The 17,754-nt window shown below is 51.5% G+C and overlaps 1 protein-coding gene across 5 annotated transcripts in view; it reads right to left on the bottom strand.

The window, feature by feature from the left end:
• Nucleotides 1-17,754, bottom strand: part of dve (SATB1_N and homeodomain domain-containing protein dve) — a 98,393-nt gene that overhangs the window by 22,442 nt on the left and 58,197 nt on the right. For 2 of the 5 annotated variants that reach the window (XM_089565504.1, XM_089565510.1), the window contains exons 4-6: nt 12,058-12,184; nt 10,706-10,811; nt 618-7,729 (exon numbers count right to left, since the gene is read on the bottom strand). In XM_089565504.1, the coding sequence (XP_089421630.1) occupies nt 6,149-7,729; nt 10,706-10,811; nt 12,058-12,184 (1,814 nt within the window). In that variant the 3' untranslated portion in view covers nt 618-6,148. Of the gene's footprint in view, nt 1-617; nt 7,730-10,705; nt 10,812-12,057; nt 12,185-17,754 lie in introns of those variants that run through there. The other 3 variants (XM_089565517.1, XR_016286838.1, XM_089565525.1) reach the window with 3 other exon arrangements.

Raw genomic sequence — 17,754 nt, 5'->3', positions numbered from 1 at the left:
GTTGCTCCTTGGTCTTAAAGAAATACTGATCCTTTGTTTAAGCAAACAAGGGAAGGGGAATGAGGGGCTCGTTATAAATATGAGAGAAGCCAACAGCCACAGAAACCAAGGGGCACAGGGGATTTTTAATTTATTTATTTATTTTGCGGTGTTGATCAATTTATATTACTGAATATGTTATTGCTTAAAGCTAATTGATTAGAAAAGCAGAAGAAAAAACAACCACATGCCGCCGGTGGGATCCGAACCCACGACCTCCGAATTACGCGTCCGGTGCTCTAGTGGTGTTGATCAAGTAAGAGTATTATTGTCGCTTAAAGCTAATTGATTAGAAAAGCAGAAGAAAAAACAACCACATGCCGCCGGTGGGATCCGAACCCACGACCTCCGAATTACGCGTCCGGTGCTCTAGAGCACCTAGAGCACCGGACGCGTAATTCGGAGGTCGTGGGTTCGGATCCCACCGGCGGCATGTGGTTGTTTTTCTTCTGCTTTTCTAATCAATTAGCTTTAAGCGACAATAATACTCTTACTTGATCAACACCACAAAAAAATAAATTAATTAAAAATCCCCTGTGCTCCTTGGTTTCTGTGGCTGTTGGCTTCTCTCATGATCCTTTGTTTAGTTAGATATAAGCAGAACTCCGTAACCGTAACAGGGAAACAGAGCGCACCTACCGAGGAGTTTTTGTCCAACACGGATTTGCCCTCCAACTTCAAAAAGAAAACTATATTGTTTTTCTCACAGTGCCGATACAGCACAACTATAATCCAGGTCGTCACAAAAACACATGCATAGATCTAGCAGCAAGCACTCGGTTTTGGACCAAGAAGCGGTTCATTCGAATGTCTCGCAGCTGTGTCGTGACTATCTGTCAGTGGTTACTTTGACCTTCCATATTTCCTGCAATTTTTTTCACCAGAACTTAATGCATCATAGCTATTCCGCTCTTTCCAAGGTGTAGCGTTTCTTTTAGGCCAGACTGCGCGGTGCTTAGAAATAAGCTAATTTCGAAGCCAGTGCCGTACCTTAAGTATACTACGACGTCCCATGCGGACTCAGAGCCATCGGCTCGTGTGCCTAACGGGCTCCCCCAGACGTTCCGCCCATGAAGATGCGCACTGGCAAACATGCTTCCTTTAGATCCTCTCGTACACAGCAACCAGCCATTCGAGCTACTTCGGCGTTAGTGACGTCACAGAAGCCGAAAACGACAGGAAGCGATGCAAAATAACGCAGGAACAGACCAGGAAGGGTCTCTGAAAGATGGCTGCGTGTGGCTACCTATAGTAGAACACGCTACATGAATTCTGCTCTCTATATCAGTTAACAAATACAGATATATACCTAAAGAAAGACTGATTAAGGCAAGTTTTGAAGCTTTAAATAAGGATGCCGAAATGCGTTCCTCAGATGCTACTGCGTCTGGCATGCTCGGAGGAACCGTGACAATACATGCCTGGGATGAGCCATGCACATGTAGTACACGCCGGACATTTTTCCGAACGGTACGGTGGTGAATATGCTTTTGCTGTGTAAGGACGCCCGCTAAGGACGGTGTACTATAAACTGCGGCAGAACAGATGTGACTCCAACATGGTGGTTTAAAGAGAAAGGGCGAATCGAAGAAACGCAGCGTAAAGAGCCAGGACGGATGCTTCAGGGGGTGGCGGGTGGGGCAGCAAATATTTTATGCACACTTGACACCTGAACTGTGTCTTGAACGAAAGGATAAAGGAAGGACTGCGAAGAAATGCCATAGTGGAGGGCTGTGGAGTAATTTTGGCCACCTGGGGATTTTAGACACCAAAATGCGATGGCTAGCGCGTACATTTAGATGCGACATGCAACAAAAGTTATAACGAAACCGTGATGAACCTTTTGCTTCTCGTGGATACCATCACTACTACTAGTGGAATGCATTGTTTTTTCGTCTACATACTGCTTATGTCATGACTTCCTTTTCAGTGGACAGTTAATAATACAGGAGAATCTTTTTTTGCATTAACATTACAACTATGGCTCAGCGGCTATTGCTTAGGTCTAAAGTGCAAATCGTTCTATGAGTCAGCTTGACCATAACACACACAGACAGAATCTTCTTTTATATTCATCAGCAAACATCCCGCAATAGTTGAATGATCTAGCATTGTTAACAAAACAGCCATCCTTGCAATGGGTAGTTAACCACGAAACAGTTTTCTCAACCTGTCTAGCTTTGATTTGCAGCAATTTAGTTTCCCATGAAATGAAAAACATGAACTCATTCACAGCTTCCAGTACAGTCCAAATCAGCCTCTTATCAACACGTTTATGCTTCGCAAAGCACAAAGAACTGGCCCTTACAAACACTGTTCAGGCACTCAGCTGTCGACGTAGATATTCAGCCCTTTCTCTTGTGACACTGCCGTCGTGTGTGCTAGCCGATATTCCACAGTAACCTTCGCGTTAAGTGCCCACTTACTATACGCAGACACCGCATTCAGATGCGTTCCTCTATATCTGTGGCGGCCTATAAGAATTCTGCGAGTGCATGCAATTGTGTGACGCAATGAGAAAGCTCTTTAGCGCTTAGACTTCCAAGTGACCGGTTTGAAAATTTTTACTGAACTGCCATAAACATGTGCTTATTATGCTGAATAGGAGCATGAAAATTTAAGCACTGGGGAAAAAAAAAAAAAAAAATGAAGAGATACTGAACCCAAAGAAAACTCTGGAATTAGCCCTCCTCAACTGTCAAGGACTACCATCTGCCTTGAAAATATATTTATGCCTCTCAAAGCATCCAAAATGAACACCAGCCGCATTAGTAAAAAAGGAAAGCGTTCATTCTACCCTAATTACTGAGTAATGATAACTGCACGAGCGTATTTTCTGCTTCACTTAAGCCACAGAGTGTAAAGTCAGCACAGCTTTTAAGAAAGCATAGCGGTTTTGCTATATGACGTACCTCATTAAGACCAATGGACTACACTCAGCCCTCGGCATAAGTGCACAGTTTAGCTCAGGCCACACATAAAAACCATGCTTAGTATAGCTGTCCCGGAAGAGCCATGACCATTCACAAAAAAGTTGAGGAAAAATAGGAAGTACCATCAGTCACTACCCATAATTGTAATCAACTCAAAACTAGATCTTTGGTACCAAGGTCAATTCATGAAATTTATGGCTGATGAGTGCAAAATGACTGAGAATGTGTAATGCACTTAAGGAACTTTGTTCAAAATTTTAAATTCTGCACCTGATGAGCCTTACCCAACAATGCATAGATGTAATTATAAAATCGCAGATAGTAGACAATGCTAGCCATCATTTAAAAGTATTGCTCCAAACTCTAAAGGAATAAAACATCAAATAAGCCTCAGGAATGTATCTGTGTAATGATGTGTAATCTTTCAACTTAAAATAAGAGCAATTGAAAGCACAATTATCAAGGTGAATGGATTTCGACGCAGGAGTAATAAATTAAAAACCCAAAACTACGACACTCATGAAGAATGCGATCAAATAATAAGTGAACATAGGGACGTTGCCTGTACTAATATCTGTACGCTGACTCACAAAAGCATCCATAGCCACTACGTTACTTTCAGTTCTCTTGCCACCTGCTCTTAAGTGTGATGTTTGGAAGGAACTTCAATAGCCTGAGACAAGAGTGTGCAGATTTTAGCTTGGAAGGTAATTCCGAGTAGAGAAAAACGACACATCATATTCTTTGGGTTGGCTCAGACTAGCCAGTGTTGTGTAAGAGCATCAAAAAGACAAGCTGAGGTACCCTTTCCTACTGCAACTTTCTTGAAACACTAGAGAAGGTTTACGACTGGGAAAACGGAAACAAGCCACAACATAATGACCCACGACTCGAACAACAATGGGACTGCCAGCTGGTAGCGAAATAAAATTTTGTTTCCTTCTTCTGAACAGGTAGAACATTGACAGAATCCACACAATGACTTTACGGTGAATAAACAGTGAGCTCATGGCCCTGGCTAAAATAGTTCACTTCAGAAAGCTGTGTTGTACAAATACACAATGCCACAGGATGATTCTCATGCTAACCAGATGTACACAACGATTACAGCTCAAGATTGCAGCAAGAAGACAGACAATTTTTTTTTTTTACTGTTTGCAGGGGAAGTTCATTATTGCAGACGCACGGAAGACAGTGCCACATCTTCCAGCCATTTTATGAGTCATGTGCTCGAGTAATCGAAGGACAGTTAGCATAGTTGCATAGATTAAAGAAAAAAGTTCTCACTTAAACCTAAATGTGCTCGCCAGCTCCGTTGACACTGGAAGGGTAAACGATCGAATGATTGCAACGGAAGCTGATGGGAAGGCCCACGGTTATATTGCTTACTGGAGCAAATGTGAAATGATGCATTGCTTCTGATTGTCCCACGTGTATTTGGCAGTTATTGACTACTAACAATTATCTACACAAGATCTGAAGAGTTGACAGTGTTGTAAAACCCCATTATATCAAATCAGAGAATACCAAACTGGACAATAACTACAAGGACTTCTTTTACAAGCATGTCACTCATATCTTATTTCAGCCAACAAGATTCCTTCAAAGCTCATAAAAACTGATCTGAGACTCAAGCTACTGCTTATTGTCAGAAGAGCTCTACTTTACACAGTGTTATTGTAACATGGTTCTACTGTAACATAACTCGTTTTTCAAATGATCTAACTCCAAACACGTAGGTGAAAACCGAGCAAAGAAGGCATGAATGATTTCTGACTAATTTTTAGAAGCTCTGCCATACAACCAACTTTAAAAACCAACACTGTTCGGAACAACCTGCCATCAAAGAAAATGCCAAGTCCATAGAATACACTACACCAACTACGTGGTGCATTGCGTCGAGGTTATGTAGATTAAAACAAATTCTGCAGAGGAGCATTACACAGTCAAACAAGTGAGAAAACCAAATGCAAGTCAACACGAGCACTCAGCAGTATGTACTGGTGGTTATCATGGGTTAAGGAGTCAGAAAGAACAAATTCAAAGATAACAGCCTGAAGATAAAACCTACAAACATTCATGTAATAATGATGATTATTGTGCTGAACCATGAGCACGATTCTAGTTTGAAGAATTCCCAGATTTCCGAAACTCACCAATAATCAGTGAGGTAGCAAGATAACAGGAGCAAAAAAAAAAAAAAAAAAAGGTTACCAGGACTTTTGAACTTCAGTCTTGAGAAAACGACCTTCCTTTCCTTCTCCCATTCTCTATGTGGGTAAAACAGACAACCATGAAAAAAAAAATCCAACAGGAATGTAACAAAGCTAGCGCAAATTAAATGACACGGTTCAAACTGGGTCAGGGTGAAGACGTGACAAATGCATGTAGCTAGGGTCAGATGTTTGACACCGACGCACTGCATGCACACTGTAGTTTATGTACACAACCGGGTGAACAAAAACTAATAAAAGAGTAACCGGGAAACTACAAGGGTGTATTCACAGTTGTGGTGCAATAAGAACACGCCAAGAGACGATGAAGCCATAAAATGGCACCGGCATGATTTGAGGAAGTTTCTTAGCGATGATGCCTATTACAAGTAAGCATATCCCATGAAACTAAAACATGAAATTAACATGAAATCGCTACATGCAGAAAAGCTTGTAGCAAATAAATACACATAAACTTTGGTTCAGTGTGCTAGAACAGCAACAAGCAATAAAACTATACCTGTCACGCTTTCAAGATGATTACTGCTGAAGGTGGCAATTTTTGTTCGGCAGCAGTTTCCACATGTAGTAACTTGTAAGATGAAGCCACAGTGGCTGGGCACAGCACCAGCCATATCATCGGAGCTTCCAGGGCAAAGGTGAAAACCGCAAGTGTGAATACACCCTTGGCATCGACACATGGAGGGCTTCTAGAGTGCCAGCTGCAGCCATCACTGCAGCTTCCTGACTGTACAGGGGTCGGTGATTGCAAGTGGCCCTAGGCACCACCTTCGGCCTCTGCCGAGCTAACGAACGCGCCGGCGAGCGAGAGAGAGAGAGGAAGAGAGCGCGAGAGAGAGCGAGCGAGCAAGCGGGCGTCTTTCGCACGCGGCGTGGCGGCCAGCCGCAGTCTGACTAGGAGTCCTCCCGCACGACGGCGAGCACGCCCGGCGACGGGTGTCATCACTGCACGCTCGCCTGCGCTGGCGGCGGCGGCGACGACGACGACCGGACACCCGCGTCCCGGGGCGAGCTCGCCGCGCTCGCCGAAGCAGCGGCCTCGCCACCGGAGCCCGCCGCCGCTGGCCGGGGCCCGGGCGAGGCGGAGGAAGGCCTCTGCGGCTGGGCGCCTCCGGTGGCGAGCCGCTTGCACTTGGCCCGGCGGTTCTTGAACCAGAACTGCACGTTGCGGGGCTCGAGCCGCGGGAACCGCTTCCGGTACGGAGCACTGTTCAGCTCGTCCGTGTGGCGCACGATCTGCGCGTGCGAAGGGTGCGTGTTGAGCGCGAACCAGCGCTCCAGGCGCGGCACTTCGGTCACCGGGTCTATGAAGGTCCGGTTCCGCTTGCGCCGCTCGTCGCGAAGCGTGCCCGGAGACTCGACGCGCGCCGCCGCTCCCGACGCCGTGGCCATCGTTGTCGTCGTCGCCGCCGCTGCCGCCGTCGCGCTGCTCGGACACCGCGCTTCCTCGTCTTCGCTGTCCTGGGGCGTGTCGTCGCCGCCTCCGCCGCCTTCGTCCTCCTCCATGTCGCTGCTGCCCTGCGAGTCGCGTGGCTCCTCTTTGACCAGGTCTCCGTTCCGGCCGCGCATCGACAGGTCCAGCGTCGCCTCGGGGCTCGGCGGGGGCCAGTCGTCCTCGTCTTCGAAAGAGTCCTCGTGCATCATGGCCACTGCCCCGCCGGCGGCCAGCGCCGCGGCCGACGAGGCGAACCCATTGCTCCTGTGCTGGCGGAAGCCGTCGTCCGAGTCCTGCGTCGAGTCCAGGCCGCAGTCCCAGGCGGGGCTCCGCAGGGGAGGCAGGAACCCGTTGCTCAGCATGGCCGGCGGGGCGCCGTCGCCGGGCGCTGCGCCCAGAGAGGCACCGCCCCCGCCGCCGCCCGAGGAGACGCCGGAGAAGAGCTTGAGCTCGGCCCGCTTGTGCGCCGCCCGCGCATTCTTGAACCAGTACACGACGTTGTTGACGTCGAGGGGCTTGCGTCCGCGTCGCGAGTCCAACGCGTTCAGCTCGCGCACGTACTGCTGGATGGTGAGCCTCGACGGGTGCTGGTTCTCCGCGAACCAGCGGTGCAGCTTGGGCAGCTCGAGCTCCGGGTCGAACGAGGTGCGGATGCGGGTGCGCGACGAGCAGCCGCCGCCGCCGCCGGAAACGCCGAGGGACTGCTGCAGACATGCCGCCGGGTGCGTGATGGGCGGCTGCTGCTGCGTGACGGTCGGCTGGAGCCCCGGCGTTCCGGTAGGCGGCGGCGGCGTGTTCATCAGGGCCACGGGTTGCGCAGCGATCGAGGAGGCGGAGGAGGAAGGCGGCGGAGGCTGCGTCTGCAGCGGCGGCTGGGACAGGGTCAGCTGCAGCAGCCGGGTGGGCGGCGCCGAGGAGACGTGCTTCTGCTGCTGCTGCAGGTGCTGCTGCTGGAGCTGGTGCTGGAGCAGCGCCACTTGGCGGCAGTGCTGGAACACCTGGTGCAGGTACCACTGGTCGAACTTCTTGCGCGTGTCCTCCGAGATCTCCCACTCGGGCTTGCCTTTGCTGAGCGCCGCCAGCGTCGTCTGTGGCGAGAGGTCCGGGCACGGGGAGAAGGGAGGGGTGAGGGAAAGAAAACGGCATTCAAACGGGCGATTACGCTGCCCGAATGCACCCTGCTGTTTCAGCCACCAGTGAGGCTCTTCGAAGCTCTTCAACTGCCCTAAGGGAGTTTGCCGTCTCGACAAATAGACACCCAGCTTGCCTGCACTGAACGCTCCGGCCGTATACCGGCTCTTGCGTCGGGATGAGGAAGTTACAACGGGACGTGTACGGACAAACTTTCGGCATGTAAAATCGGCTAACCGAAAAAAAGATATTGTAAACACGACTACAGAATGACCGAAGCATGGTCCTAAAGTAATGCCGCTACATGCACAAGCACATCTGACCTGGGGAATCATTGTCGCACGTCACTGCTTAATGCCAAGAGCGCCGCAAATGGACGGCGTCCAAAAAATTCAACCAGATTAACTTAGAAGAATTACAGCTATTTTTTTTCCCCTTCTGAACCTCCTTGGAACTTGGGATGTTCCACCCTTATAAGGCTGGTGAAAATAGAGGTATACGCTAACCTGCAATTATGCGCCTGATGCGTCCTCGAGGTCAAACTGCCCACTTTTCGACCGTGACACCAACAAAACACGTCGAAAGTGCACCAGGGTAACTACACGTGTCAGTATACAATAGGAGACAACTCGGGAGCGGAGTCTTTTCGACACAGCTTTCACTTTACCAGCAAAGCCAAGACGGTAAGCTATTCTACACGGTGCACTACAGCTACGGTCCTAAAGCTACCCCACGGGTATGGGTTGCGGTCAAGAAAGGGCAGTCGCCGGGCTCTACGCGTAAAGTGCGAGAAACAGCTACCACCGGACGACAGGTCTCCAGAAGTCGGGAAGGGGCACTTTGCGTCTTCGAATACATGACAAAGAAAATCCCCACAGTACTCCTGAACCAACATCGAGAACTTGCTGTGACGTCCGTCTTATAAACGACGACCGGCTCATCGCGCACTGACAGCGACTTGTATCGGAGCTCGGCGCACACTGAGCTCTAAATAGCAAAAAAAAAGAAAAACTTGCAAGGCTTCACCAGCCGGCGTTCAAACAGGCATGCAGACGTCCTCCTTTGTGGGAGTAAGCGCTGGAGATTCGTGAGCTTCCAGTACCTCCAGCAAAGCAAACACTCCCGCCCTAATAGCGGGATTCAGCATACCCGAGACGTAGTACTAGCGGAGACGCATACCGGTTTTACGTAAGGGAACTGCGCATGCGCGGTGGCGAGTGCGTGGCCGGGTAAGACCACTGCCTGCGTGTGCGCAGCAGGCGCACGTAACAGCGGTATACGCATCCGCCTAGTACTTCTCCGGTATATGCTAAATCTCTCAAATGTCGGCGGACAATAACAGGAAACGTGCGGAGACCTCCGTGACCCAAATAGGGAAATTTTCGATTCACCCCGAGGAAAACAGGATGTTGAGCTAAAATTCGCACTAGAGACCAAGCGGCGCGCCTCTGCATCCTGTCCCACAGCTGGCTCGCTGTAGGCCCATAGGAAATAAGTACAGCTAAGCACCCGCAGCCGAGCGACCGGAAGGCGTTGTGCCTGCAAATGACGGCGCCAGGTGCAGACGCGAGAGCGGTCAATTAATTTCTGGGGGGTATACAGAGAGTAGTACACTCTTCCTCATTCTATTTTCCTTTTTCTATGAACGGGGCCAATTTTGGCTGCACGCGGCCTACGCACAAATCCGTTCGCTGTCTCTGCTACACGTGGTATCCGCACGGCGGCGACACCGAACAAGCAACACGCGCCGCCTTCTAATTAATCCACCAACGACCACTCGCACAATGGGCGAAACTTCGGCGCTTTTAGCTCCGGACTCGCGCGCAAACGCTGACTACACATAATCGCTACTGGGCGCCGCTAAGCTACAAGCTGCAGGTTAATTTATTACGCTCAAATGTCACCATGGGCGCGGGGCGCCGCGCGCAGAGATAACGAGGTGCACAAGTTTTTTCCGCGGCAAAGTTTAATCACTTATACTCCGGCGCTCTTGTTCTCCGATTTAAGTGGTCGCAGTAGAAGTGCCTTAGTACAACGACAGTACCCTCACTCCCTGGAGCAAGCCAGCGTTTCTCGTTGAGAGCATGCATTCGCATCGCATTATTCTCGAGTCACTCCCAGTACGCCTAAAGTTCAACAAGCTGAGCTTGGCTCCTGTGTGGCTTGCTCGACAACTGAAAATGACAGCCTATTCAGCCTATACAGGAACACATCGTCACGAGCCTGACTACGTCCACTTCAGGAAAGAGGTATCTCCTACTGACCTACAATTATTAACCCCGTAGCCTACTGCGACAGCTGCGGCCATCCTAAACCCGAAGACTCCATAATCTCATATGCCCCCCCTGACGCTCTGCCCTCACCTGCTAGGACAAGGGCGGATTAATGGCCACTTAATGGCCAGAGGACAGTTGGGGGGCGGGGAGCGGGGGCGGTCTCATCTGAATCACAATATGGGCTTTAGGATGATTTCGCTATGTAGAATTTCTCCCTTTGAAGGTGTGGGGGGCTAAATCCGCCCGTCCTGGAATGCGCTCCGTTGTTTAAAAGGAAACGGCGGGTACCCGTTGTCCGCATTACTTTCCCTCTTCTTGGTTTCGCCACTTAAGATGTCGTTAGCTTGCGTTTGTTCCCTGACCAACCACACTCGCTTCCTGTACCCCTTGTTCATCTTTCCTTTCTGATCTGTTCAGAATGTTAGTTCAAGAATTAGACAATGCAGATGCAGATCTGAACAGACGCATTCTGAACAGATGCAGATCAATTCCCAAACGCACGAGTGAACATAAAAGGCGTTCGATGACAGCCGCACGGCCTCCGCTGCTTTGCATCAGTCTGACGACGTTAGACCGATAAAAAAAAAAAAGAAATCAATTCTACCAACGGCCGCGAAACAGCAGTCATGCGACAAGGGGTCGTGCACAGCAACGTACCTGGTCGATGGGGCAGCCAGAGCTCAGCAGCAGCGAGTGCGACTGAGCCAGCAGCACCTGAAGGAGCTTCTCCTTCACGTCGTTCACCACGTTGGGCTTGGGCCGGCTGCAACGACCAACAACACCGCGCTGGGGTGGTTCGCAGCACGCCGCGGCCACTTACGTCAGCCCGCTCACTCGCTCTCACTCTCTCTCTCTCCCTCCCTCCCCGCAGTCGCCGGCCGAAGGAAAGAACTGCTGCTAGAGACTGCCCTCTGTCCACCAAGAGTGGCGACGAGGCAGTCAAACCGCAGCAGAGCAGGGGCTCAAATCACTAACCCTGAAGGGCTGTACCATGTCTCCGGCCTAGAGGGGGATCCGGAGGATCGGCTCGTGTCCTAGGAAGGGTGTTTCTAAAGTCTCGAGGTAGTGCGAGCACTCAGAACGACAGCACCGTTAAGGGGTGCGTTTAGTACGAAACAGAAACGACTTACACTAATGGAAACCAGCGTCATCGTGGACACGGCGCCTGCTTTTTTGTGGCCGCGGCCATTTTTGATACGCCCGGCTCGGAAAAACCGGCTCCTCCGGGCCCTGGAGGACCTGGTCTCAACGAGGCCGGGGCGCCGAAAATGGCCACAGCGAGCGAAAGACGAGACAAACTTTGTTAGTTTGGCCTCCTGTACCCAATTTTTCTTACTTGTACAACGCGCAGCTAGCAGAGGCGCAATGACCAGCCTGTATACATCATGTTATAGTCAGCGACCATACGACACAGGCGTCCACAAAATGCCCTGCCGTAGGAAGCACTGCGATCCGACTCGAATTTGATGTCAAGAACCACGTACTTTTATTTTATTTTTTAGCACGGAACTAATAAGCATGATAGTATCGAAATATGTTAGAATGGGCAAGAAAAAATCAAAATAAAAGTGCCCAGCCCGCCATGCAACATGCCACTTATAACGTACTGCCACGTACTGTGCCGATGCATAAGAAGTAGCACATAGGTACTTCCTGCTCGGGCCAAATTGATGACCTGCAGTATGACTAAGTAAATATCGCTGTACCGATTGTTACAGCGCTCCGGACGCCCTGACGGTATTCCCACTGCAGCACAGCATGCTTCACTACTGCTCCAGCGTCTACTACGTTAATGCTACTGTTCGTAGGCGTTAGTTGCTCACATCGCGGGAATGCATCTTGTACCCGTAAACGGGTGAGGCGATAGGTTAACCACGAACGCTACGGCCTACTAGGTTTCGCGTGCCAAACTTAAGTTTCGTTTCCGCGTCACGCACAGCTCGCAGCAGCCAAAAGGGGCAGACTGCAGGAACAGAAGAAGCCGGGGCAGCGTGAGTGGGAGCACGCACCTGTACAGGCGTATCCTGAGCGTGGCCACTTGCACCAGGTCGCTGAGCATGTCGCCGACGGTGGCCTCCGGAAGCTCGGTGATCTGGTCGAAGGAGAGGGGCTTCCAGTTCTTGATCTGCACCACGCCTGCGGCACGCACACACACGTGGTAGTCAGGTACGCCCCCCTCTTTCATGAACAAAAACGTCGCACGTCTACTCCGACACAAACTGCGACTTAATATATCGAGCAAAATTTACCGAGGACAGCCGGCTGCTAGTAAGCAAAAGTGGAATGGAGGTTCATGACGAAGGTCTGCGTCGACCCTGAGCGAACGCTTCCTATGAAATGAAATAAGAAAGAAAACAGCAGTGAGCCGTTCCAAAAAAGACTGGCCCTTCTGAAGACGAAGCAACGCGCACAAACTAACTTTCACGCAGCTAATTCCGCTCGCCGACGACATGCGCAAACTGTACTTCATGGAAAAACAATAAAAGAAGAATGTGCGCACGTGGGTCCCGAATGGAAAGAACTGAAGCCTCCCTCCGGCTCTTTCCCTGCTTGGCAGCAGGAGCTCCCCTTCAAGCTTCCCTTCGTCGTAATGCACCTCAGGCGTGCGGCGAAGCTTCAAGGCAAAAGCGACGAAAGGACCGTTCAAAGCTGTCGGCGAGCTGCAAGTTTTTATTCTAGCTGGTAAACGGCAAATTTTGTGCTCACACTGAGTGTCCCGGAAGTCGCGTGACCGAACGGCTCGCTACCACGCATGCGCAAGCGCGACCTCTGAGTCGCCTCCCCGAAGGATCCTGTTCGGGACGAGTGTCGTAGGAAGTGACGTAACAGGCAATGAGAAGGCGTGAATAGCGCCGCTGCTTGGGTTCAGTGGCTTTTGTCACCCACATGGAAAGTCGAGCAGTGGTTGGCTGTAACCCTTTTACTTTTTGATCAAGGGGACTATGGGCAACCGTCGCTTTTCAGGGAGCCCTTACGGTTTCACTAAAGACCGAAAGGTCTTCGAAAATGGAGTCAAGGGTTTGCAGAGATTTAGAGGTTGAGGGGTGACAAAAGTGCCCCAACTATACCACTGAGAAGCGAATCATGCACTGCACCCTGGTTACCTTAGGAAAGGACGATACATTAACACAGGCTAGTCGTCAAGACCGTGCGACTGGCCAGCCTATCCGTCGCGGCCGCGGAGCCCGAAAGAAGTCGAAAAAGACTCATTTGGGGCAACATTGTTCAGTCTGGCTTCCTGCTAAGGTGGCCTTCATCTTCGGTGGTTCTCGTAGTGCTGACATCGAGTTCAGTGTATGCCTGCGCTTCTTTTTTTTTTTTTTCGATCAATAAAATTAATATCCCGGAGTGAACTGATGTTGGTGTCTTGTATGCTTGGCTGCACGACGATGCAGTGCTCGTCTTCTAAGCGTCTTCCGGCTCCGGACGAGGTTGAAATATCATTCGGCTTTGTACAGTATGACTAACATTAGTGTATAAGAGCGCCTTCTTTGGCTACAGCGGTGGTCCGGGCAAAACAGGCCGCCACTGACCATACGTACCGACAAAGACTGTACATGTCTCCATACCAATGGAGCCAAGTCTTGCCGCCGCGGTGGCTCAGTGGTTACGGTGCTCGGCTGCTGACCCGAAAGACGCGGGTTCGATCCCGGCCGCGGCGGTTGAATTTCTTTGGAGGAGAAATTCCAGAGGCCCGTGTACTGTGCGATGTCAGTGCACGTTAAAGGGCCACTGACCAGGGTCCGGACATTTTTGAAAAACAAGCCCACTGCATAGATGAGGCATCGAAGATAACCTCTGCAAAATACTAGAGCCATGCGCGCCCCGAAAAGCTGCGAAAATTCAAATCAAAGCCCGTTCGTTCTTTCCTTCCTTCAAAAACGGGCCCGGCCCACTACTCTGCACCCCACTGACGTCAAGGGGGGCTACTTTCGCTAAAGGCACTCCATTGGTGCATCGTTCTGACTGACGGGAGAAGGTTGGGCGTAGCCTTGGCGTCGCGTCGTCTGCACAAGGCTTTCCGCAGCGCCTTCTGTTCTGGCTCATGCCTACAAACCCGCATGAAGGAACAAAAAAAAAAAAAACTGCGGAGGGAGCGTGCGGCGACAGCCTTGAACCCTAGCCATAAAAAGTAAAAAAACAGCAAAACTGAGGGAGTTGGCTCGCCCCCCCCCCTCCCCCCCCCGCCCCCCCGTTGTGATCCCGTCACGAGACGCTCTGCGTGCGCTCTCCCTTCTCAGTTTCTTTTCTTCTATGCGAGCCCCCCAAAACAAGGTTTTAATTAGTAGTGCAGCAGAGCCTTTCTCCCTCGCTCGCCCACTTTACCGCTCCGCACACATACCGCTTATCTTTCGTGCATCTTGCGTACGCCTTGACTCCAATGAATGACATATGCTTTGGAGCGGAGAAAAGACACAAACACACAGAACACAAACACGCATGGAGAAAAGCAAACGGGCGGTTGCCGGGTCCGCGCTTCGCCGTGTGTTTCGAACACAACCGACTTCCGCCCCTCCGCTCGTGAAACGGTGGGGAGGCCTAAAAGAAAATGAAAAGGTGGCTCGTTAACTGGGAATGACAAACAGATGTATGAAAGGATGCGCTCGCTAACAAGTCTAGGTGGTCGAGCCGATCGCGCCTCTCGATCGTTCAGTGTGCGGAGAAAATGCAAAAACCAAGAAAAGAATTCTATTGAAGGCGGGGCCATGACGTCGCCCTGTGACGCACTCCACAGACACCACGCCTCCGGCTTACACCGGAGAAGGAGGGGGTGATTTTGCCTTGCCGAGCCTACTCGACGAGGAGCGGGAGAGAAAAATTTCGAGGAGGGAATGGAAGGAGAGGAGGCTCGCTCAAAGTGAGGTAGAGAGTGTCTGCTGGCCGCGGGTGGGCAGGGGGCCTTTAATTAAAGAACCCCAGGTGGTCGAAATTTCCGGGGCCCTCCACTACGGCGTCTCTCATAGCCTTAGTCGCTTTGGGACGTTAAACCCCATAAACCAAACGAAACCGGAGCCAAGTCTGACATCGGGCTCTTAAAGGGCCACGGACCACCCCAGCTCAGCAGACACTCTCTACCTCTCTTTCAGCGAGCCTCCTCTCCTTCCATTCCCTCCTCGAAATTCTTCTCTCCCGCTCCTCGTCGAGTAGGCTCGGCAAGGCAAAATCACCCCTTCCTTCTCCGACGTAAGCCGGAGGCGTGGTGTCTGTGGAGTGCGTCACGGGGCTACGTCATGGCCCCGCCTTCAATAGAATTCTTTTCTTGGTTTTTGCTGCTGGGGCTGAAACAGCGTCGTCGCATTTTCTCCGCACACTGAACGATCGAGAGGCGCGATCGGCTCGACCACCTAGACTTGTTAGCGAGCGCACCCTTTCATACATCTGTTTGTCATTCCCAGTTAGCGAGCCACCTTTTCATTTTTTTTTTTAGGCCTCCCCACCGTTTCACGAGCGGATGGGCGGAAGTCGTTTCTGTTCGAAACACACGGCGAAGTGCGGACCCGGCAACCGCCCGTTTGCTTTTCTCCATGTGTGTTTGTGTTCTGTGTGTTTGTCTTTTCTCCGCTCCGAAGCCCATGTCGTTCATTGGAGTCAGGGCGTACGCAAGATGCATGGAGGATAAGCGGTGTCTATGCGGAGCGCTCAAGTGGACGAGCGAGGGAAAGGCTCTGCTGCACTACTAATTAAAACCTTGTTTTGGGGGGCTCGCATAGAAGAAAAGAAACTGAGAAGGGAGCGCGCACGCAGAGCTTCTCGTGACGTGATCACGGCGGGGGGGGGAGGGGGGGGCGAACCAACTCCCTCAGTTTTACTATTTTTACTTTTTCAAGGCTTTTTCAAGGGTTCAAGGCTGTCGCCGCACGCTCCCTCCGCAGTTTTTTTTTTTTTTTTCCTTCATGCGGGTTTGGAGGCATGAGCCAGAACAGAAGGCGCTGCGGAAAGCCTTGTGCAGACGACGCGACGCCAAGGCTACGCCCAACCTTCTCCCGTCAGTCAGAACGATGCACCAATGGAGTGCCTTTAGCGAAAGTAGCCACCCTTGACGTCAGCGGGGTGCAGAGTAGTGGGCGGGGCCCGTTTTTGAAGGAAGGAAAGAACGAACGGGCTTTGATTTGAATTTTCGCAGCTTTTCGGGGCGCGCATGGCTCTAGTATTTTGCAGAGGTTATCTTCGATGCCTCATCTATGCAGTGGGCTTGTTTTTCAAAAATGTCCGGACCCTGGTCAGTGGCCCTTTAACGTGGCAATCCTCCTGTGCACTCCGTCGCGCCCCCTTCCTCGCACTCTAGTGCACCGCCACGGAAGTGCACAGCGGCATCGCTTCTGTCGAGCAACGATGTGGAGTTTGTAGGTTTGCAGACAGAGAAAAATCGCCGCGGCGTAGAAAAATCGGCCTGCCAGAGTGAACTGCACGTCTGATTCTGATGACCGAACCCAGAAGCAGCTACCGAAAGAAAAAAAAAAGACAAAAAACGTTGCCCTCTGTGCTGGCACACTGCTGGCGGCATACAGGCTGTGAAGAATCATATGCCGCTGCCGAAGCCAACCTGAGACGCTGGAGGGGCAACGCGCGAATAACGAACGCGTGAATAACGAACGCGCGAATCTCGAAGCGATGGGCGAAGTCGGATGGAGGTTGCCTTAGCTCCTCTCGACATTCTTTCCTGTCCCTTTATATTGTTTAATCCCACTACCTACTCTGGAATGAGATCCGGATTTGGCACCGCCGCCGTTAGAGCAGCAGCAATAGAAGCAAGGTGTACTCAAGATGAGAGGGAAAAAAGTGGGGGCGTAAAAACCGCTAAACGACAGACCCGTCTCCACACGTTTTTCTCCACGCAGCCAAAGATCCGTTCCATTGGCGCGAAACGAGCAAAATAAAAAAAGAAATCGATGCGGTGTAGGAACCTGGAAGGAATATAAGGGGGATCCATAGAGATCGGGTGAGAAGACATCGAGACGAACGGGTGGGGAGGAGAAGACGACGACGAGAGCAGAGGCTTCTTCGGCGCAGAAAGGAAGGGGCTCCACGGCGCGGCAGCGTAAAACCGTCGCGCGGGGATTAAGGAGCGCGGGGCCGCCCGGGATCCGTGCTTGCCGAGGCAAGATAATCTCCGGCCGCCGCCGCCTCCGCCGCGACATCCACACCCACCACCGCCCACGTTCTGCCGCGACCCGGCTCGGTCGGGCAAAAGAAAACACCCGAGCTCTCGGAGGGGAGAACGAGAGGGGAAAGGAGGAGGAGGAGGAAAAAAACCCGATTACATCTGTTCCTAAATTTCAAAACGCCGCTCATGCATAACCAATGAGAAAGGCGCAGCCAAAGACGACGTCGCGAAGATCCGCCGCAAAGTCGCGCTCTGCTCGTTCGCCGAGACATCTCCCCCCACCTCCTTTTACACCAAAACCATCCCACGGTCCGCGCTCATCCACACACGCCTCCGCAGAGCGAACGCCGCCGTCCTGACGACGAGAAGGAAAAAAAAAGGGGGGGGGGGGCGGCTTTCCCTAACTAACGCGGCCCGCTAAACAAGAATCAGCCTGAGGAGGGATAAAGGGAACAAGAAAAAAAAGAAATGGGGAAGAGGAGGCAGCTAACGGGAGGTTCGCCGAAAACGAGTTCCCCTGCACCCCCCTCCACACGGGGGAGGGGGGTGCAGGAGGAGAGAGAGGGAGAGTGCGCGCGGGCGCGAAATCCGCGAATAATAA

Source organism: Amblyomma mixtum, chromosome 1 (genome assembly GCF_055824585.1).
Source record: "Amblyomma mixtum isolate Tamu chromosome 1, ASM5582458v1, whole genome shotgun sequence".
NCBI lineage: Eukaryota > Metazoa > Arthropoda > Arachnida > Ixodida > Ixodidae > Amblyomma > Amblyomma mixtum.
Note: the sequence above shows the minus strand (reverse complement) of the source record. Positions and strands in the feature narration are given on the sequence as shown.